Raw genomic sequence first — 22,542 nt, 5'->3', positions numbered from 1 at the left:
TAAATTAAATAAGTTTCCCTTACCTCTGAGCATAAACGAACGTCCTAGAGACAAAATACGGTTCGCCTGACTACAATTCCTTCTACCCTCAACGCTCAACAACTCTTCAAACTAAACCAAACAACAAAAAATCAACAATGGCTCAAACAAGACGACAACATGAAATCAGAACTTGGTTCGCATGTACCAGATAACGAACGCCTAACGAGAAAAAGAACTTACTAGTTCAGAACTCGAAACTGTTCGGTTCAAACTGAAGCTCTGGACGCCGGAAGTGCTTCTACGGTGCCTGAACGGTGATCGGAGAAGAAAAAGGATGAGTTTTGGTAGAGAGAAGGGAGAGCTTTTAGTGAGAAGGAGGAGAATTTGAGAATATCAGAGTTTGGAGAAGAAGATGCATGCAGAGAGTGTGACGTAAACTTTCAAAAACTTAGTTTTGTTTAAAACGAACGTCCGCTCATCTGCTGACACCTGCATTCCACTATTTGATTTTCGGATCCTCGTCGCTTGACACCTAGGGTCCGTTCAGAGGGGTTTTGGGTGTGTTTTTAATGATTCTCTCGTAAATACATGAATGAATATTTATGATTAAAATTTAATTGTAAAAATGTCAAGTAATACGTAAACTATACACAAAATGTTGAGTCATTGTCTTCTCCGAGGAAGTCATACAATTATTTTTCTCTATCAAATTTTTGAAGTGTATAAAACAATTTTGTCGGTAAAGAAAAATAATTATTAGCAAATATGTCATACTTTGACCTTAGATACATAGCGTTTTTTTTTTAATTTTTTATTTATTACGTGAATATTAATCATACTATTATTCATATGTAAACAATTTATCCATTTAAAATCACAATACAACTAGTTTCCATCATAAGTAAAATTTTCTTGAATCATATTCAAGCTTCACAACAAACATTCAACTTACGTTGAGAAAACTTGTCGTTTAGTTCTTTTCTTTTCTTTTTTCTCGTTCATGTCTGGTGATGTAAAACTCTTTGCCATCTCACAATTATTCCATATCTTGATTTTAGTGGAAAAAAATTTGCCCACTAAGATATGTTTATTTTGCGTTTCCAATCATTCTTGTTCTGGTTGTGGCAATGTTCAAAGTTATTATTATGTGGTTTTATAATTTTTGTTTCTTTCATCGTTTTGGATTATTATTGTTGATTGTTACATTTGGTGATTTCTACCTTTTTCTTGGTGTAGTAATAATGAGTGGTTTGTGATATTTTTTTATAATAGAGACTTTTAATGAGTAGTAATAATTAGTATTTATTTGACTGTTAGTTTGGTTTATCTCTCATTTGAGTTGGATGTTGAGTTTGTTGAATTTATATATGTCCATATTAAAGAGTGGGTCCAATAGCCTGTTTAGTAAAAAAAAATAACAAAACATATCAAAGGTGAAAAAATATATTTAGACAAATTTTCTATAAAAGCTTATGATAAAAAATTAAGTATTTTTTCTATAAATTAAAATTACTTTATGTAAAAACTTAAAAAGTAAAAATGACCAAAAAATATATAAAAAAATTCAACAAATAACTTACATATATAAGCCAATTTAATTTATAAGGATTTTTTATTTTATTTTTTACCATCCTTCTCAACCCCAGTCTAACCTGTCTTGGTTAGAACCTGTATATTAGCACATTCTCTCCAAGGTCTATTTAAATTTTAGTTCTTTCAACTTAAGAATCCACAGTTGAAATCAGAGTTCATTTCTTTAATGTGATCATTTTCACTTATAGAAAGAGATTGTTGAGTTTGCAACAAGCTAACTTTTTAAATCATTGTTGAATTTGCAACTTTATATATATTCATTTTAATAAAGTGCTTTTTAATCAAATAAGCAATTGCTTTTGCTGTTAATGCATTATTTCCTTTTTTATTTTAAAAATTAGTAATTTCACGCTTTATTTAAAAGTTCTTAAGAAAATTGTTTAATTCAGAAATACTTATTTTAAGTTTAACACAATTTTTCTAATGTCTTCAGAATGACTCTTCCATCATGCTTGCATTTCGAATGATTGGTAATATTTTATATTATCAGAATAATCAGAATATCAATGCAAGAAAAAGGGAATGATGATAAAATAATTTAAAATCACTCGACTATGTTATTAATATAGCCAATATAATGCAGATGTACATTATTATAGCATATGATAGTAGATACATAAAGTATAACTAATAAAACACTCTTCAAACATGCTCAGAAATTATTTTTAGGCACTGCAGAATATAAAATAAAACAGACACACTGATGATATTCTGAGCTTGAATATTGTTATCATGTTGATGTCGATTCAGCCAAAGAGATGATGGTGCTTCTTTCCATGAGCTTCCTCATCTTCTTTCTTGTCTTCCTTTTTCTCATGGTGTTCGTGGAACACAAAACCACCAGCACCAACCGCAGCAGCAGCTGCAATCTCCTCTTCTACCTTGTGCCTGTGAGCATGTTCTGGGTCTTTCTTTGCCTCGTGCTTCTCATGCTATATCAGATCATTCACAATTACAGCAAAACTAAATCAATTTGGAATCATATTTTCTTGAGATTAAAAGGGACTCAATCAACTCTTTTATGCAGCATCATGAAAAATTTATACAAAACACAAACCAGAATGGCATGTACAGAAATATATATCTTCAACCTTTTTCCAAATGAATGATGATTACTAAGTTTTTCCAAAGGGGAAGGGGTGATCACACACAGATAATAGATATATACGAGTAAAACGTGAATTGCTTGAAGGAAGATAGATAAGTGATTACCAAGGCATAAGCACCAGCTGCAGCAGTTCCAAGTTCTCCAAGGTGTTCAAGATGCTTGTGATGCTTCTCCTCCTTCTTGTAATCAACCTCACCGGGAACTTCCTCTTTGTGGTGGTGGAAAAGGTGATGGTGGTGCTCCTCAGCCATGATGATAGATATATAGAAAGTCAAAGCCAAAATGTATATGATTAGGGAAATGGGTTTTAGGTGTGTTGGGAGAATAAGAAGCTTAGTTGTTGTATTTATAATGGAAATGATGATCATCTTAAGCATGTGTGATTGGTTGGTTAGATGCACCTTTCTATAGGCCAATAGATGATTTTATAAAAGATTTACTAACTTTGCTGCCAATTGTAAAGCAAACAATCAGTTAATGTAATTATCTTATACATTAACTTTACTAGCACAAAAATATGTTTGGTAAAACATTTCAAAAACTATTTTAATTTATTTTATATGCTTTTAGTTGTTAGTTTATTTAATTTTTATTATTGTTTTTATATTTTACTACATTATTATTATTATTTAAAAAGAAATTAATAATTGTAAAAAAAAATTGTGAAAGATATATTAGGAACTTATAGCTATATAGTATAGATTATTTAAGGTAAAACTTCGAGTTTTAATTTATTTACTTTATCTTTATTGTTGTTTCTTATATTTTGAGATATTTTTTATATTAACAACATCTTTTATTTTAGATAATAGTTTATTAATAGTAATGATAATAATTTTAGGATTTAGGAAAACAACCAATTCAAATTGACTTTTGAAAGGGTATTCTATTGTTGAGACATGTCACACACAAAAACAATGTTTACTTGGTTGAAAATGTAGCAAAACTACTAGCTAAAGCTGTAACTCCTTCATATACAACATGACTCATCTACATATGCATATGCATGTGACATAAATTAGTGTATTATTTTAAACCAAACCACTTAACATTATTAGCATTTATGTAACATATGTAACATACATCTTGAATGAGATTATTTGTTCTAACCGCTTTAGCACCAGCTATCACAGAGATACATTTCTCAGCTACTCAAAACATTTCCTCATGTTTCCTCCTTAATTGTATATTGGAAACACTAGCTTGTCTTTCTTTTGAGAACAATTCTTAGTTGTATGCCTCTCCTTTTGGCGCTTGAAACACTTCACCTCAGTCCAAGGAAAATCTTTTCTCCCTGTGAACCTGTTAGGAAGTGGAGAGTCTATGAGAGGAGGAGAAAGAATTAATAGCCTAACTGCTTTAGCAGTTAGGAATGGCGGGAAAGGGGTTTGTATAAATAGAATTATGTACTTTGCTTTGGACAATTTTTGACAGTTAGTTGTATAGGCAGGTACCTTTTGGTCCTGTGGGGGAGATTAGGCTCCCATTGATTACTTGTACACTGTTTCTACCATACTGAATAACATTCATTCATTCATTCTTTCTTTTTTGTGTGAGATAGTTAGAGGGTGTGTTTGGGTTTCTTACCCAGAAACATAACAATTTGGTCTGACTTACCGGATCCCAAATTGGGCGAAGTTGAGCGTGAAGGAGGGGAGGATGGACAGACAGTTGAACGTCGTGGAGGGACAGTTGGAAGCGATGGAGATTGACGTTGACAGGATGAAGGCGGAGATGACCGCACTACGTCAAGATTATGCTGCCATGCGCTAGGACTTGCAAGAAATCATGAGGATGCTAGGGGGCGAAATCACGAAAATGAGGGACAATCGGACGACAGCCAAGCGTCCGTCAATGAAAACATGAGAAGGCGTGAGGAAGTAATTGGAGGGAAAGGGGGCGACCGACCGAAAGGGCAATCGAACTGGAGAAATAGGGTCAAATTGTCGGTGTTCGAGGGTCTGGACCCTTTGAACTGGATTTACAAGGCTGAGAAGTTTTCTGAGTTGCAAGGGGTTGTCAACACCCAATTTCGTCCGGGTAAGTAAATATTTAAAAAATAATAAAAAATAAGAGAATAATAATTAATGGTGGGTAAAAAGGGATAAAATAATAACTTTAATATCAAATACAATATTTTTGAAATGTTAGTTTAATATGGTAATAATTCGAATTAATATTCCGCTAATAATTATAAGCAATAACGAAAATAGTATATTAATATAATTTGTTGCATCAGTTGCTTTTAAAGAGGAAAATATGATTTTCTGACAATAATGATAATCAATGTTTTGAATATTATTTAATTTGTTTTCTAGCAACCATGGCAATTATTTCCCTATTTTGTTTTATTGTCAATTAATTCACAATTAAGGCAAGATTTCCATAATATTGCAATGTGTGTATATAAATATGCACTCTGCCATAGAGAAAGGGAAAAAAAAAAAAGAGAGAGACACTATGAAATAATGGAGATAGAAAAGGGACGAGAGAGTATAGAGAAAAGTAAATTATCACGCTAGAGGAACTCTGCCAACAGAAATTACCAAGGAAGAATTAGAGAGTATTGAAAGCTGAAAAGGTACGTCATCTTCACACCTCTTTTTTTTCTTTTTTGTTGCAATTTGAAGGTTTTTTCTAAAGGTTTTATTTTTTATACACAAATGACGTTCTTTTAAAAATCATGATTTTTGAAGTATAGATACGCGTCGACATATGGTCGGTTTCTTTCCTTTTTTCCCACCGTTCTTAAAAATAAAAAATACAAAATCTTTAAAATAAAAAAAATATCAATCTTGTTAAACCAAATCTTTTTTCGTGTTCACTTTTCAAAAATCCAAATCAATCTATAATATTTTTTTTAACAAACTCACAAACCTTTTTCTAGATAAAGAACTACGTGATCCCTGATTGTCCATCAAATGGATGTACGTAGGACCAAGATCAATTCTTGTCGGGTTCATAAAACAAAAAATATATTTTTGTCTCTCAATAGTTTATTTATATTATTTTTTTAGGGAAAATTAAACATTTAAAAAACCACTTCAATCTTTATACATTTAATTAAAGGTACTGCCTTTGGGCAGGCGCGATAGGGTGCTAACACCTTCCTTACGCGTAACCGATTCCCGAACCTGAAAATCTCTTTTCGCAGACCGTGTCTTATTTTTTGGTTTTCCATAGTTTTTCCATAATAAATTATGGTGGCGACTCCACAAATCTATTTCTCAAACCCGTTTGTTTTTCGGGTTGCCGTCCCGTCGCGATCCCGGTTGCGACAGATGGCGACTCCACTGGGGACGCTAGAGAATCAGGCCGTCTTAATTAAATGTGCAAAATTGATGTGGTTTTTATTTTATTTTATTTTATTTATTTATTTTCCCTTTATTCATTATATATGTTTGTCTTTATTTATTTTGGTAATTTATTTATACTCATTTTTATTATTATTATTACTTTGCATATCATGAGTGGGACTCTATACCCGGGTCTGAGTGTAACATAGAATTAGAGGGGTTGTGTAGCGGTGTCACGTCTGGACTATTTCCAGTTTGGCTATCGTGAGAACCCCAGCCAGTGTCTGTTCTCTTTACATGCAATTTCACACCTAGTTGCGTTTCAACTGTTGTGGAAAAGCTGTGAAAAGGACCATAGCTCTGGTGGCCTTAATTTTAGGTTTAGGAAGCTTTCCCTGTGAGATTGCATATGCAATGCTTAGGCTTTAGGACGTTGGACCTACCTCAAAAACATAAAACATGTTGTCTTTTAATCATTATTTTGGCATAGACATCTTCATGCATCATATGCATTAGCAACATTTTTATCATTTTCCTTCGTTTTCTTTATACATAACAATAAATGTGTCTTGTTTTTATTTAAAACAAGAACAAAAATAAATGTGTCTTGTCTTTATTTAAAACAAGAACAAAAATATCATGCTTTAATGAATGAATTGATAAGGAAAAATAAACACTTTTTAGTCAAATGAATTAATAAAACTTTCATTTTTTGAAGCATTTATTAACATGAAATTGTGAAAATAGTTTTCTTCTTCATCTTTTTCTATAATCCATTTTTTATCCATAAAAAAAATAAAATCAGTTTATAAGGGGCACTCTCAAAAAAATAAAAAAATTGAAAATGAAAAAAAACAGGGGCAACTTATCTAAGTTAAGATTTTCGAAAATAAGGCGATCATAATTTAATGGGAAGATATGTTTCTTCAAAAAAAAAATAAATAAATAAATAAAATAAAAAAAATAAGTATCATTCTTTGTAACCTATTTTGAGTCTTAAAAATTTAAAAAAAAATGTTTTTGAACAAGTCAGGTTAACATCATGTTATTTAAGAAAGATTTGTTTTTTGAAAAAAATCAAAATTTCAAAACACAAGTAAAAATGAAAATGGCAAACTTAATTTTCATTTCACTGTAACAAGAACTTGTTTTTTTAAGTCCATTGGGCTCAGTTGTTAGTTTTCTTCAAATTCAATTTCTTGAAAAAAAAGGCAAATGAATGCAATAACTGGAAAATATATAAAAAAAAACATAGAAAGGGAAATCATTACATTTTGAGTAATTTATCATCATACGTTTTTGCGACCAAATATTTTAAATAAACAATAGCATCTTCTGTTAAGACATGGGTGTGCATTGCTTGAAAACACTCATTTTCCAGCCTTCCCAAAAGAAAAAAAGATTGACTCTAATAAACAATAACGCTACCGTATACTAGAGCATATTTGTCTTGCCAAAGTTATTCTCGCTTGTGTTATTTGAGAACTCCCTAACTAGCCATGCAAAAGAAAATCAAACCATTTGGGGCAACCCTTTTTCAGTAAATCCTTTCCATACCTGTTCCCTATCATGAACAAAACCCATGCCTAAAAACTGGGGCAGCTTTGACGTTCATGGGTACATATATATTACACACCAACGTTGGCTATCCAGTGTCTTTTAAATCCTTACCACTTTCAACTTTTCTGTGATTTTTTTAGCATGCATCATTTCTGCATTTTCGCATAAATCGTTTTCATCTAATCTAAGTTAATAAAAACAGTATAAAGTTTAAGAAAAAAAAAACAACGACGAAACTTCCACGACATCCTTATAAGACTCGAGCAAACTCTAAAGCTATGGAAGATTGGGAAGAGGAACGTGAAACTATAAAGGCCGACATTAGTCAGCTAAAGGATCAAGTCGGTCAAATTTTAGAAGCGTTGAAAGCCATGAAAACCGCAGGAGAGACTTCGTCTGCAAAGGCTGATGATAATGCTCACACTCCAGTACATGACGCTGTGGGCACACAATTCACATTTCCAATGTATGGTTTACCACCAGGTTACACACCGCCAATTGGAGATTATTCAGAGGCAGAGCATACTTCTTTGGCTTTTCCCGTAACCAGCAATGTACTTCTCATTAGTACCCAGGGGCCTATCCATACAACTGAGGCAAATCTGAATGAAACGTCCAAGCTTCCCCACACAATTGTCGCACAAGATATTGCTTTGCAGGCGAACGTAGAAGGAGCGAAGGATAAACTCGAAGTTCTAGAAGGTAGATTGAGAGCCATAGAAGGGTTTGAAAGTTACGGGTTTGGTGACGTGGCAAAGTTGAGTTTGGCTCCAGGAGTGACCATTCCACACAAGTTTAAGGTGCCAGAATTTGAGAAATACAAGGGAAACACATGCCCTAAGAACCATTTGACCATGTATTGTCGAAAAATGGCTGCCTACGCATACGACGATAAACTACTTATTCATTTCTTTCAAGATAGTTTGGCTGAAGCAGCGTTGAGTTGGTATACGCATCTGGAATCCTCTCATATCCATTCTTGGACAGATTTGGCAGATGCCTTTGTAAGACAATACAAATACAACATGCATGTCGCGCCAGACAGGTTACAATTGCACCATATGGCAAAGAAAGATGAGGAGTCTTTTAAAGAATACGCACAACGATGGAGAGAGCTGGCAACGCAGGTTGAACCACCTCTATATGACAAGGAGATGGTTGCAATGTTTGTAAGCACACTACAACCACCTTTTTATGAGCATATGATTGGCAACGTGTCTTCCAATTTCGCCGATATCATCATCATAGGCGAAAGAATCGAAATCGGACTGAAAAGTGGGAAAATTATATCTCAAGCCACCACTCCGAAAGAGAAAGAAGGGGGAGTGCATGCAACATCAGCAATACCCATGTGGGGAGGTCATGCACCCACACATAGCTATCAACCAAGCCCGAGTTATCCTCCTTATGTGAACAATACAGTGTCTGGTCCCCAAATGAGACCTCGACAACCAGGATATTATCAACCACAACAGGCTAATGCCAGGGGCACTGGAGCCGGTTTAGGTCCAGATCAGAATGTTGGTCAGAACACTCATCCTAGGAGAGAACCAGAGAAGAATTTCACTCCCATTCCTATGACATACACAGAATTGTTACCTCATCTCTTAAAGAAAGGCATGGCCAGTATTCGTCCCATGAAACCTTTACAACCTCCATACCCTCATAATTATGATCCAAATACAAGATGCAATTTTCATGGGGGAAGCATTGGCCATTCGACTGAAAGGTGCATGGGTCTTAAGTTCAAAGTACAATCGCTAATTGATGCAGGATGGTTGAAGTTCCAGGAAGACAAACCTAGAATTGAGGTCAACCCCCTTGCCGAGCATGGAAACGCCTCAACCAATGCCATCGAGGTTGGACGACACAAACTAGTAAGGAATGTAAGTGAAATTCAAAGCTCCAAAGAGATCATTCTTGATAAATTGGTAAAACTGGGTTTGCTCAGGAGCAAAGGTGACCTTGAGAAGGCATGTGGAGTACATCTAGGATCCGAGCATTCCATTAATGAGTGTACCAAGTTTAGACTCATTCTCCAAGATTTGATCGACAGAAATTTCCTACAAGTATACCACAAGGATAAAGAAGAAGATGTATTTGCAAACCAAAGACCTGAAGGATAAAGAATTTGCCTGTGATGCTTATTGAAATGTAATCATTTTTTAATTAACCTCACTGCTTTGCCCGGAGCCTTGGGGTTCCTATTTTAGGGTTGACGCTTTTTTTTGCATTTGGTTTAACATTAAATCATGTTTGTTTCGTTTTTTATCATCATCTCGTGTCTTAAATATTTTTTTTAAAATCGAATAACATGGATATGACAATAATGTTTTTCCTAATTTTAAGCACCCTATCAATAACATGGAAGATGATTATGACTGACCCGGAACCCTCTCCAGAGTTAATGATATTTGTGAAGCAAGATTCTAAAGAAATAAAACTCCATCAAGTAAAGAAGTCTTTAGTGTAAGAGAAGAAAGCGAGAGAAAAAAAGGTAAAAGTCGACACTAGCACGAAGAAAGAGTTCAACATGAGTGTCTTCAGAATCAAAGATGAAGTACAAAAAGTAGTTCGATGCGAGATTTCTAGCTGGGGCAAGATACTCCCAAAAGGTGGCAAGTATCGTGTTGAAGAAGGACTATAATGAGCAAATTCATGTCGACTATCATACTTTAAAGACAATTTCTCATTGCCGCAAACCTGAACAATCAAACTTCCCATCGTCGTCCAAAGATGAATGGGATAGTCAAGGCCGCTAATAAAAATATATCAAGAGGAATATACCTTCAGTTACCTCACATCGGTACGCATATCGACTGGGGCAATACCTTTTTCTTGGGCATATGGAACCGAAGCAGTACTACACTTTGAGGTAGAAATCTCATCCCTACAAGTGTTAATGGAAACCAGTTAGAAGAAGCAGATGGAGTTCAAAATCGGTTTGATCAGCTCAATCTCATTGAAAAAAGATTGACCACAACATGCCATGGGAAACTATACCAGCAAAGGGAATTCCAAGAAGGTGAATTGGTCCTAAAAAAGATTTTGCCAATACTAAAGGATCATAGGGGCAAGTGGACTGCAAATTATGAAGGTCCGTATGTAGTAAAGAAGACTTTTGGTGGTGGTGCACTTATTCTCACCAGAAAGGATGGAGAGGGGTTACCTTTGCCAGTTAATTCTGGCGCAGTAAAAAATTTTCTAATGATTCCATGATAGGGAATGCTTTTAAGGTGGAATTGACAATATTATATTATTCAATAAATTTTTTTTTTTTTCATCTCTTTCATAAGGTCGTTCTTAACTTTCAAAATCCCTCCCGAAAATAATAAGCATCACAGGCACATTCACAGGGTGCGAGCTTGTCCTTAAGGGATGTCGTGGATTTAAAACAAAACAGGAAATATAATGCCATCTTTGGGCTCAGCTAATTTTTCACCCATACATGCATGCATTCATCATAGTGTAGGTATCATCATAGGAAAAGCATGGCACACCATTCATCGCCAACAAGAATTTGTAATTTCAATAGAATACAGTTCAAGGAAAATACATCAGTGACAAAATTCAGAATTTTCAAACAAAAAAAGAGACCAGTTTCTATCCTGGCACCAAAGACCAGTTTCTATCCTGGCACCTAAGACCAGTTTCTATCCTGGTACCTAAGACCAGTTTCTATCCTGGCACCAAAGACCAGTTTCTATCCTGGCACCAAAGACCAGTTTCTATCCTGGCACCTAAGACCAGTTTCTATCCTGGCACCTAAGACCAGTTTCTATCCTGGCACCAAAGACCAGTTTCTATCCTGGCACCAAAGACCAGTTTCTATCCTGGCACCTAAGACCAGTTTCTATCCTGGTACCTAAGACCAGTTTCTATCCTGGCACCAAAGACCAGTTTCTATCCTGGCACCAAAGACCAGTTTCTATCCTGGCACCTAAGACCAGTTTCTATCCTGGCACCTAAGACCAGTTTCTATCCTGGTACCTAAGCCCAGTTTCTATCCTGGCACCAAAGCCCAGTTTCTATCCTGGCACCAAAGCCCAGTTTTCATCCTGGCACAAAAGGAGTTATACGAATTTTACGAGGTTTCTGCACTCACCATTTAATTTTACGAGGTTCCTGCCCTCATCATTCAAGTTATGCGAGGTTCCTGCCCTCATCATTCAAGTTATACGAGGTTCCTGCCCTCACCATTTAATTTTACGAGGTTCCTGCCCTCACCATTTAATTTTACGAGGTTCGTGCGCCTCACCATCAAATTTTACGAGGTTCTTGCCCTCACCATTTAATTTTACGAGGTTCGTGCGCCTCACCATCAAGTTTTACGAGGTTCCTGCCCTCACCACTTAATTTTACGAGGTTCCTACGCCTCACCATCAAGTTATACGAACAAAGTTCATAGGGTAGGACACACCCCCCACAAGTGTCACGGCTTTTTCAGCGAGGTCCACAAGGTTGCCACATGCTCTACCAGGTAAGCTTCGAGGTAACCTCTCTCCTTTTCTTTAGACCCGAACGAAATTAGCGTCTTTATCTTTATTTAGCTTTTACTGTGATAACACAAAAAAACTCTAAGGTTCATGTTATCCAGCAAAATCCAAATAAAGAGGGGCAGCTGTCAACACCCAATTTCGTCCGGGTAAGTAAATATTTAAAAAATAATAAAAAATAAGAGAATAATAATTAATGGTGGGTAAAAAGGGATAAAATAATAACTTTAATATCAAATACAATATTTTTGAAATGTTAGTTTAATATGGTAATAATTCGAATTAATATTCCGCTAATAATTATAAGCAATAACGAAAATAGTATATTAATATAATTTGTTGCATCAGTTGCTTTTAAAGAGGAAAATATGATTTTCTGACAATAATGATAATCAATGTTTTGAATATTATTTAATTTGTTTTCTAGCAACCATGGCAATTATTTCCCTATTTTGTTTTATTGTCAATTAATTCACAATTAAGGCAAGATTTCCATAATATTGCAATGTGTGTATATAAATATGCACTCTGCCATAGAGAAAGGGAAAAAAAAAAAAAGAGAGAGAGACACTATGAAATAATGGAGATAGAAAAGGGACGAGAGAGTATAGAGAAAAGTAAATTATCACGCTAGAGGAACTCTGCCAACAGAAATTACCAAGGAAGAATTAGAGAGTATTGAAAGCTGAAAAGGTACGTCATCTTCACACCTCTTTTTTTTCTTTTTTGTTGCAATTTGAAGGTTTTTTCTAAAGGTTTTATTTTTTATACACAAATGACGTTCTTTTAAAAATCATGATTTTTGAAGTATAGATACGCGTCGACATATGGTCGGTTTCTTTCCTTTTTTCCCACCGTTCTTAAAAATAAAAAATACAAAATCTTTAAAATAAAAAAAATATCAATCTTGTTAAACCAAATCTTTTTTCGTGTTCACTTTTCAAAAATCCAAATCAATCTATAATATTTTTTTTTAACAAACTCACAAACCTTTTTCTAGATAAAGAACTACGTGATCCCTGATTGTCCATCAAATGGATGTACGTAGGACCAAGATCAATTCTTGTCGGGTTCATAAAACAAAAAATATATTTTTGTCTCTCAATAGTTTATTTATATTATTTTTTTAGGGAAAATTAAACATTTAAAAAACCACTTCAATCTTTATACATTTAATTAAAGGTACTGCCTTTGGGCAGGCGCGATAGGGTGCTAACACCTTCCTTACGCGTAACCGATTCCCGAACCTGAAAATCTCTTTTCGCAGACCGTGTCTTATTTTTTGGTTTTCCATAGTTTTTCCATAATAAATTATGGTGGCGACTCCACAAATCTATTTCTCAAACCCGTTTGTTTTTCGGGTCGCCGTCCCGTCGCGATCCCGGTTGCGACAGGGGTGATAAAGGAAGAGAAGGTACACCTAGCGTATGTTAGTATGGAGGGTAGCGCAGGCTACTGGTTCTGATTCTGGAAGGAAAAGGCCAAGAATCGTTCTTGGGAGGGCCTGAAGAAAGCGATGGTATGGAGATCCGGAGGACGAAACCGGGGTACCGTTTTCGAGATGCTAGCCGCAATGAAAAAGGAGGGCACCGTGGAGGGGGGCGACCGATCGGAAGGGCAACGAAACTGGAGAAATAGGGTCGAATTGTCGGTGTTTGAGGGTCTGGACCTTTGAACTGGATTTACAGGGCGAAAAAGTTTTCTGAGTTGCAAGGGGTGATAGAGGAAGAGAAGGTACACCTAGCATATGTGAGTATGGATGGTAGCGCGAGCTACTGGTTCCGATTCTGGAAGGAAAAGGCCAAGAATCGTTCTTGGAAGGCCTGAAGAAAGTGATGGTAGGGAGATTTGGAGGACGAAACCGGGGTACCGTTTTCGAGAGGCTAGCCGCGATGAAAAAGGAGGGCATCGTGGAGGATTACGTTCAAGACTTTGAAATATTGGTGGGTCAGATGCGAGGGGTGTCGAAAGAACAAATGTTGAGGCACTTCCTCGCTAGACTGCGAGAAAGTATACGAAGTCTGGTCAGACCCCATCATCTGCAGGAATTGATAGTGGCAATAAGGATTGCATGGGATGTCAAGGAGGGTCAAGGCGGCGCGAAGGCGGGGAGTTGGAACACAAACATAAATCAAATGTCTTGGGGGCGCGCGACGAGTTCGGTGATGTCAAGTGAGGTAGTCGAATTAATCTGATTCGACTAGGGGCGGCGGAAAGTATGGGATCGGTGAAAAGAGAAGGAAATGCAAATAGCGGAGCGGCGAAAATGGGGAATGCTGCGGGAAATGACAATAGAGGAAGAAGTGTGAGAAATCTGCCTTATCCGGAATTCTTTAGGTGTGGCGGACCGTTCAGTCCAGGCCACCATTGCCCTAAGCAGAGTTTGCGGGTGGTTATCTTAGCCGAGGATGAAAAAGTGGAAGAGGAGGTACAATTGACAGAGCGGGATCAGAAGCAAATGAAGTTATCACCTTTGTCAGTTGGAGGATTGACTCAGCCAAAGACTATGAAGTTGCAGGGGAGAATTGGGGAAGAAGGGTATTAGTGTTGATTTGACAGTGGTGCAAGCCACAATTTTATTAGTTGAAGGTTAGCAGAAGAGTTGGACTTGTCCATTGAAGATACGCCACCTTACTAGGTGAGACTAGGTGATGGCCAGAAAAGGAAGACCAGCGGTTGTTGTGGGAAGGTTCTGATCACCCTAGAGGAAACCGAGGTAGAGGAGAAATTCTATTTGTTTGACCTAGGAGGAGTGGACATCATATTGGGAGTAGAATGGTTGGCCAAATTTGGAGAGGTGATGCTGAACTGAGGAGAGATGACGATGAGCTACAATCAAGGAGGGAAAAAGGTGGTTATTAAAGGGGACATTGCTTTGGCTAGGAGGTTGGTGGAACCCAAGGCTTCTAAAGCTGACAAAGGTGGAAGTGTGGTCATTGGTTTGGGATTTGGGTCAGGTGGGAAAGGAGGCAGAGGTGGAAGACTTTCCAGGGCTGACCAGGACATAAGAGGAGGAGTTGGAGGAAATACTGAAGTTATCCTCCAGAGTTTTCCAAGAGACAGGAAGGTTGCCCCCAGATGTGTATGTACTGTGTTATTTGTGTTACATATGCTTATGCTTATTGTGAGATTTGTACAAGCATAGTTGTGGACATATTGTGTTGATTATTGCATACTATTGTGTTTGAAATGTGATTATATCTGTGCATGCATAATATAAATTTTGGAAATGGAAAAACAACATGTACGAAGCATATCTGTATGACTTAATCAATTACAATGGTGTGTTAATCAATTAAAGTCATTAGACAACTTAACTTTTAAATTGTGGCAAAACAACAAGTTTTGAATCGATTACGTTAGTGGTTAAATCGATTAAAACTTGTATCTTTGCACAAATATTTTTCAAGTGTGCTTTGATGGATTTTAAGAAGAAAAAATTTCAAAAATATGCTAAGTGTTAAAGCCTAATCGATTACATGGATCATGTATTCAATTAAGTCTGTTAAAGATTTGAAAACTATTTCATTGTTTGACATAACTATCTCAACGGTCATATTTTTAAATATGTTGACCAAACATTTATTGCAAATCGATTATATTAAGTGAGCATTCAATTAATGGCTTTGACTGTTGTTGATCTGTTATAACTGTGAGATGAAACCGATTAGAATAATAGCATAATCGATTAAACTGCGTCTGATTTGACTTACACTATATATAGACACATGATTTGAAATTCTGTAAGACAATTGAGTTTAACAATTTTCATATTAGTTTCAAATTGAGCTTTGAAGTTTTACAGAAGAGAGAAATGCTTCAAGAAACAATAATTGTTGTGGTGTACAAGTCTTGAAGATTTCTTGAGAAGCAAGATTGATAGATTCGTAAAGTCTGATCGTTCTGCACAATAGAGGTGCTTACTGCTGATCAGGAGCTTTAGCAAACGCTGAGTATTATTATTTCCCTGTAGTGTATACAGGAAAAAGAACGTGGTTCTTGACTTTGAGAAGGGTCTCAAAAGGGTGACTGTAAAGAGGATTGTTCTTGCTGCTAGTCATTTTGTATTTGCCTATATTAGATTAGTGATCATTTTTATACAACACCAATTCACCTCCCTCCTCTTGGTGTGAGAAACAGAGCACATCTTTTCTAACAAGGACTCACCAGGGCCATTATGAGTTCTTGGTGATGTCTTTCAGCCTCAATAACGCGCCAGCAACCTTTCAAAGCGCCATGAACAACTTATTACAACCTTATTTGAGGAGATTTGTGATGGTTTTCTTTGATGATATATTGATATACAACCCGAATTGGGAGGAGCACTTGAAACATGTGAGAGTGGTACTGCAGGTGTTGGAACATAATAATTGGATAGCTAATAGGAAGAAATGTGAGTTTGGGAGATCATAGATAAGATATCTAGGTCACCAAATTTCTAAGAGGGGCGTTGAGATGGATCAGGAAAAGATAAGGGCAGTAATGGAGTGGGAAAAACCTAAAACTCTAAAGGCTTTGAGAGGGTTCCTAGGCTTGACAGGATACTACAGGGGAATCATGAAGGACTATGGAAAAATCACAAAACTCGTGACAGAGTTTTTGAAAAAGGGGCAATCTGTTTGGACAGAGCACGCTAGGGATGCAATGGCAAGGTTGAAGGAGGCTGGTACATCAGCACCCGTGTTGATATTGCTAAATTTTAGCCAGACTTTCCACATAGAATGTGATGCTTCAGGAGGAGTGGGGGTAGTTCTGACCCAGGGAAAGAGACCCATCGCCTTCTTTAGCAAGGCTTTGTCTGAAAGGTCCTTAAGCAAGTCGATATACGAGAAAGAGTTGATGGCTCTGGTCTTGGAAATCCAGCATTAGAGGCCTTATCTCTTAAGGTAGAGATTCATTGTGCACACGGATCAGAGAAGTCTCACGTACTTGTTAGAACAGAGAATCACCACTCAGAATCAAAAAAATTGATGGCTAAACTTTTGGGATACGATTTTGAGATTTTGTATAAAGCAGGGACCACCACCAGAGTAGCAGATGCCTTGTCAAGGAGAAGGGAAGGTAATGGAGAGGAAGAAAAGGAGTTACGGGCAATTGCCAGACCTTATTGGCAGGATTTCCAAGAAGTGTTGAAGGAGGTTAAGGAGGATGAGGTATTGGTGAAGGTGATAGAGGATATTCAGAAGGATCTCAACTCTCATTCAACTTTTACTTTAGAGCAAGACAGGCTGCATTACAAAGGGAGATTGGTGCTTTCAGCCAAATCGATTTGGATTCCCAAGCTTTTGGTTGAGTTCCACATGACAAGAATAGGAGGCCACTCGAGTGTTTATAGGACTTAGAGGAAGGTGGCCAAATCTTTGTATTGGATAGGGATGAAAAAGTCACTAAATTTGTTGCGAGTTGCCTGGTATGCCAACAACACAAGTATCTTGCATCGTCTCCGCAAGGGCTGTTACCACCGTTGCCATACCTCACGCAGTTTGGGAAGAGGTGAGTATGGATTTTATAGTTAAGCTTCCAAAATCGCAAGGATATGATGCAGTGTTGGTAGTGGTGGACTGTCTAAGTAAATATGGTCATTTTCTACCATTCAAACATCTTTATTCTGCGAAGAAATTCGCAGAGGTTTTTGTCAAGGAGATAGTTTGGCTACATGGGATCCCGATTTCCATTGTCAGTGACATGGATCCTTTGTTCTTAAGTATTTTCTGGAGAGAACTATTTAAGATGCAGGGAACTCAACTCAGGATGAGTACCGCTTACCACCTAGAGTCAAACGGCCAAACCGAGGTGTTGAATAGGATTCTGGAAGGTTACTTAAGGTTTTTTTGTTTTGAGTAACCACAAAATTGGAGTATAGTGTTGCCTTGGGCTAGGTATGGTATAATACAAACTATCAAGGTGCAACCAAGTGCACTCCTTTCGAGACAATATATGGCAGGGGTCCTCCCTCTTTGAAAAGATTCATACCTGGGGAAACTCTAGTTGAAGCGGTCGCCCAGGAATTACAAACTAGAGATGAAGCCCTTAAGCAATTGAGGTTTCATTTAACCCGAGCTCAAGATCTGATGGCCAAACATGCGAATAAAAGGAGGAAACTAGTGGATATAAAGGTTGAGGATTGGGTCTATCTAAAAATCAAACCCCACCGATAATCTTTAATGCCATCCAGACTACACCCGAACTTATTAGCTCGATATTTCGAGCCTTTCCAAAGCAGGTGGGGGAAGTGGCATATAAACTACAACTATCGAACACGACTAGGATACACCCAGTGTTTCACGTGTCTCAACTTAAAAAAGAAGTCGGTGCAAAGAATGTAGAGAAAGAACTGCCACCAAAATTGCAAGCGGAGGGGCCTACTTTTTGGCCAGTCAAAATCTTGGATAGGAGGGAAATACAACAAGGGGAAGAAAGGATCTTACAAATATTGGTGGAATGACAGACAAGAGGAAGAGAGGGAGCAACGTGGGAGGATATGGTGACTATTAAGGATCAATATCCAGATTTCAACCTTAAGGACAACGTTGATGATGAGGCGGTGAGTAATCTTAAGAAGTGGAGAGTGTATGAGAGGAGGAGAAAGAATTAATAGCCTAACTGCTTTAGCAATTAGGAATGACGGGAAAGGGGTTTGTATAAATAGAATTTTGTACTTTGCTTTGGACAATTTTTGACAGTTAGTTGTATAGACAGGTATCTTTTGGTCTTGTGGGGGAGATTAGGGTCCCATTGATTTCTTGTACACTGTTATTACCATACTGAATAACATCCATTCATTCTTTCTTTCTTTTCTGTGTGAGATAGTTAGAGGGTGTGTTTGGGTTTCTTGTTTTGTTTCTTACCAAAAAACCTAACAGAACCTCTAAACCTAAACATTTCTTATGTAATTGTTATTGATGCAATTGTTGTTGTTGAAGGGATCCAACTACATTTTTATGTTGCTGGTTTAACATAAGGCTCTTATGATACCTTACCTTTACCAACAAATTTTTTCTCTCTCTTGAGAAAGCACCGCCATACTTGATTGGTCCTCAAAACTCTCTATTATAGTAATCACCTCCACCAAGAGATGAACCTCTACTTACAACATCAAGTCATTGACCTCTCGAACTTTATCATCAAGTCTCTCACAAGCTTCCTACACTTCCAAGCCTCAAACACTGCTTTCAATTGCGCATTGTCATATTCTTAAACCTTGTTGCTTACACATGCATTGACATGTCACTTTGTACCAATTGTATGAACTCTGTTTGTCTTGTTAACTCTTACTTTATCTGGAAATATCACCTTTCTTAAAACCTCCTCTTGAAGCTCATTTGATCCAAGGTCTCGCTTCTAGACTCCACATCTTGTCCATCCCACAAAACCATAACTTTGCTTTCCTCACCCCTTAATAGTCATCGTACAACAACTTCATATCTTTGAGGCAAAAGCTTACCTTATGGGCCTTCTCCAAAGGCAAAAATATGTCTAGTCTAGTATCAAAAACACAACTGAAACTACAACTTTATTTCTTCTTTTAAGAAACATAACTTTTGTATACATACTCTCTCAACATCTACTAACTTCATAACATACTTTTTACCCACTACATGTTGTCTATCACTCTACTTTTCCCAAACTTTCAAAATTAAGAAAAGAAAAAAAAATTTGATATAGTCATAAGTGTGAACCCTCATCACTCTATGAAGATCTGTTTTGTTCTTAATACTTCCAGTTTCATAAACATATCTACAATCTGAACTTAAAAATTTATACACGTAAGGAATCACAAACCAACAAACTTTAAGTCATCCTAAGGAAGAACTGCTCTGATATCATGAATGTAACATCCCATTTTGAACTCCTCTTTTTAGTTTTTTTAAGTAAAAAATAGAAATAAAGGTTTTAAAAAAATGAACTCACATGTGGTATATCTATAAGGTTTTAATAGTATAATAGTACTAAAATATAAGATTTCATTATAAATATTCAGAAAACAACTTATCCAAGATATATCTTACATTAATACAATATAGCCCAACCCGACTTGTTTTTGACGGGCCAAAACGGGTTGGACTGGCTCGTTTTTCTACCCCTAAGAAATATAAATTCCAAGCTTCTATATTATGTTTCTATTACAAAAAACTATACCTAACATGATCTAATATCGTTCCATGACTCAGACAATTGGCTAGAACATCCTTCAAAATGTGCCCTTACACTTACATCTTCATTTGCTCACACCAATAATGTTATCATTGAAAAAGAAAAAGACAATCACATACACAACAAAAAAATACAAGAGGGTAAGCTAATTTATAATAGAAGCACCATATATTTAGGAAACATGTTCAATCATAATACAATGCACTCCAAAATAATCACATAGATATACACCATATATCAAAGACTCTTATAAACTAAATTATCCGAATATACGCATTGATATCGGATTCTCTAGAGACATGGTCAACTCAGAAAGAGAAAAGAGAAATAGAAAATTAATTTCTAGAGATCATATATTTGAAAATAATTATGAATCTAATTATTTTATAATTGATCGTTTAATTTTAAAATAATGAGTCTCATTATTTTACAACCACGGTAAATCCTATGATACCAAATTTTTTGGTCCACTGTAAATCCTATGATACCAAATTTCTTCATCCTTACAATAATACTAATAATTTTTAGTTTGAAGTGTAAATAAAATAAAATGTCCTTAAAATAATAATCTATGTTCAATATAAATATGCGGAAGAGATCCAAAATAGTATAGTCCTCTAACTTTGTATCCTTCTCCATTTTATCTCCTTGACCCATGTTCTTGTATAATAAAAGATTTGTTATCAAAGGTTATTGAACAATTTAATATTTTGGTTAACTTACTTAAGGAAATCAAATTCAAAGGGAAGTTAGGGACAAATAAGAAAAAATTGAGATTTAGAGAGGGAGACAATGAGGCTTGACCGACACCCTTTGAAGAAATTTTAAAGCCATTGGCAAGAGTTATGAATGAAGGTTTTTCTTGAAAGGAAATGGTTGAGAATAAGAATGTATTACCAAAGATGTGATTAGAAGCACCTAAGTCAATTACCCATGAATTTTGAGTTTCCATTGATTGAGAAATACAAGTTGTAGATGTACTTGAAGTTAGAACCACAAATATTCGTAATATTCTTCTTTAGTGAACTTGGAATGGATAGTTTCAGCCATCGAGATATTAGCGGTTTTGGAAGGAAAATCATGCAAGAAGTAGCAATTTTCTTGATTGTGACCCATTCTTTTACAGTATGTGCATTAAAGACATCCCCAACATCCTCGTCCTCCTCCTCTAGTGTCAGATCCTCCTCTTCCTCGTGTGCCAACCATGACAGATGGTCCCACTAGTTCATGAGGTTCTAGAGTCTGAGGTGTAGGGACACGTAGAAGGCGATTGGTCAAGGTTTCCATGGAAGAGACATCATGACTGATCAAAAGTTGATCTTTGACATGATCAAAGTCTGGATGTAGAGCACGAAGGATCAACACCATATAATATTTGTCTAGTTTCTTCTTGATATCCTCCAAAGAGTCAACTTCCAAAAACATCCTCAATTCTTTTACATCAAATTGAGCATCAGTTATGAAGGACATCATATCATGGTCTGCCATTTTAAGAGAGACAAGCTTATTTACCATGTCATAGAGACGTTGAATATTGTTGGCATAGATGCTTTGAGCTTTCTTCCAAAAGGAGTGACAAGTTTTAAAACCACTAAGAGATATAAAAAGTTTGGGTGCCACTGATTGCCATAATAGGGCACATAACTGGAAATCAACTTGTTTCCACTTATCAGTTTTTCAACAGGTACATGGCTGCCATCTTGCTCAAAGTGATCATAATGTTCTTGACCAAGAAACCACATTTCAACTATAGCCGACCAAGATAGGTAAGTTTTGTCATTTAGCTTCTTAGAAGTGATTGAGGGACTTCTAGAAAATGAAATGGTACTTTTAGTCGCCATTTCTGATCAAGGGTTAAAGAACTAGTCAAGAAAAATAAAAACAAAATCTAGATGACTTTGAAAAGGGTTGCTTCTAGACGTTATCGAAACAAGGTTATAAGGGGCAGAATAGAGAGAGGAGAGTTCGGCGACAACTATGAAGGTGGCGCGTGAACAATAAGTGTTTGTTCACGGCACACAAAAATGAGTTTCGTGGCAGTGCGTGGAGGGGAACAACACTCTGGCATCAGCGAGGTTGGCTATCACACGGAGAGACGAACCAGATCTGGTGGTCACTAGACTAAACTATGACATCGATCGGTGGCGAATGGTGGCGAACGACAGTGGACAAGAGCGTACAATTGAAAGTACACTGGACAACTGCATATTATAGGTGGATAGCAACAAAAATACACTGGATAATGGCAATTAGTTCCCGATAATAGTGGAGAGCAATGATGGTTGTTTGGTAGATTAAGAAGGAAAAAAAACTAGAGCGGGGAACGCGCTTTTATACCATCTCATATTGAAAC

The 22,542-nt window shown here is 36.5% G+C and overlaps 3 protein-coding genes across 3 annotated transcripts; 2 read left to right on the top strand and 1 right to left on the bottom strand.

Moving 5' to 3' along the window:
• Positions 1-2,109: 2,109 nt before the first annotated feature.
• Positions 2,110-2,947, bottom strand: LOC148199368 (abscisic stress-ripening protein 2-like). The gene is made up of 2 exons (XM_088114071.1): positions 2,788-2,947; positions 2,110-2,507 (listed from the first exon to the last, which is right to left on the bottom strand). Exons 1-2 carry the CDS (start codon positions 2,932-2,934, stop codon positions 2,322-2,324), a joined length of 333 nt encoding a protein of 110 aa, XP_087970197.1. The 5' UTR covers positions 2,935-2,947; the 3' UTR covers positions 2,110-2,321.
• Positions 2,948-7,817: 4,870 nt separating this feature from the next.
• On the top strand, positions 7,818-9,665 carry LOC148199367 (uncharacterized). The gene has a single exon (XM_088112639.1). It carries the CDS (start codon positions 7,818-7,820, stop codon positions 9,663-9,665), a length of 1,848 nt encoding a protein of 615 aa, XP_087968765.1.
• Positions 9,666-17,005: 7,340 nt separating this feature from the next.
• Positions 17,006-17,377, top strand: LOC124820913 (uncharacterized). The gene has a single exon (XM_047292702.1). It carries the CDS (start codon positions 17,006-17,008, stop codon positions 17,375-17,377), a length of 372 nt encoding a protein of 123 aa, XP_047148658.1.
• Positions 17,378-22,542: the final 5,165 nt, after the last annotated feature.

Source organism: Vigna umbellata, chromosome 4 (genome assembly GCF_029865625.1).
Source record: "Vigna umbellata cultivar VRB3 chromosome 4, Vumbellata_1.0, whole genome shotgun sequence".
NCBI classification, from domain to species: Eukaryota; Viridiplantae; Streptophyta; class Magnoliopsida; order Fabales; family Fabaceae; genus Vigna; species Vigna umbellata.
Note: the sequence above shows the minus strand (reverse complement) of the source record. Positions and strands in the feature narration are given on the sequence as shown.

Excerpts from the sequence above, each read along its gene's own strand:
- LOC148199368 (XM_088114071.1), bottom strand. The coding sequence starts at position 2,934 with ATGGCTGAGGAGCACCACCATCACCTTTTCCACCACCACAAAGAGGAA. Across the intron at positions 2,508-2,787 it reads CAGCTGGTGCTTATGCCTTG|CATGAGAAGCACGAGGCAAA; the intron begins GTAATCACTTAT and ends GATCTGATATAG.
- LOC148199367 (XM_088112639.1), top strand. The coding sequence starts at position 7,818 with ATGGAAGATTGGGAAGAGGAACGTGAAACTATAAAGGCCGACATTAGT.
- LOC124820913 (XM_047292702.1), top strand. The coding sequence starts at position 17,006 with ATGGCTAAACTTTTGGGATACGATTTTGAGATTTTGTATAAAGCAGGG.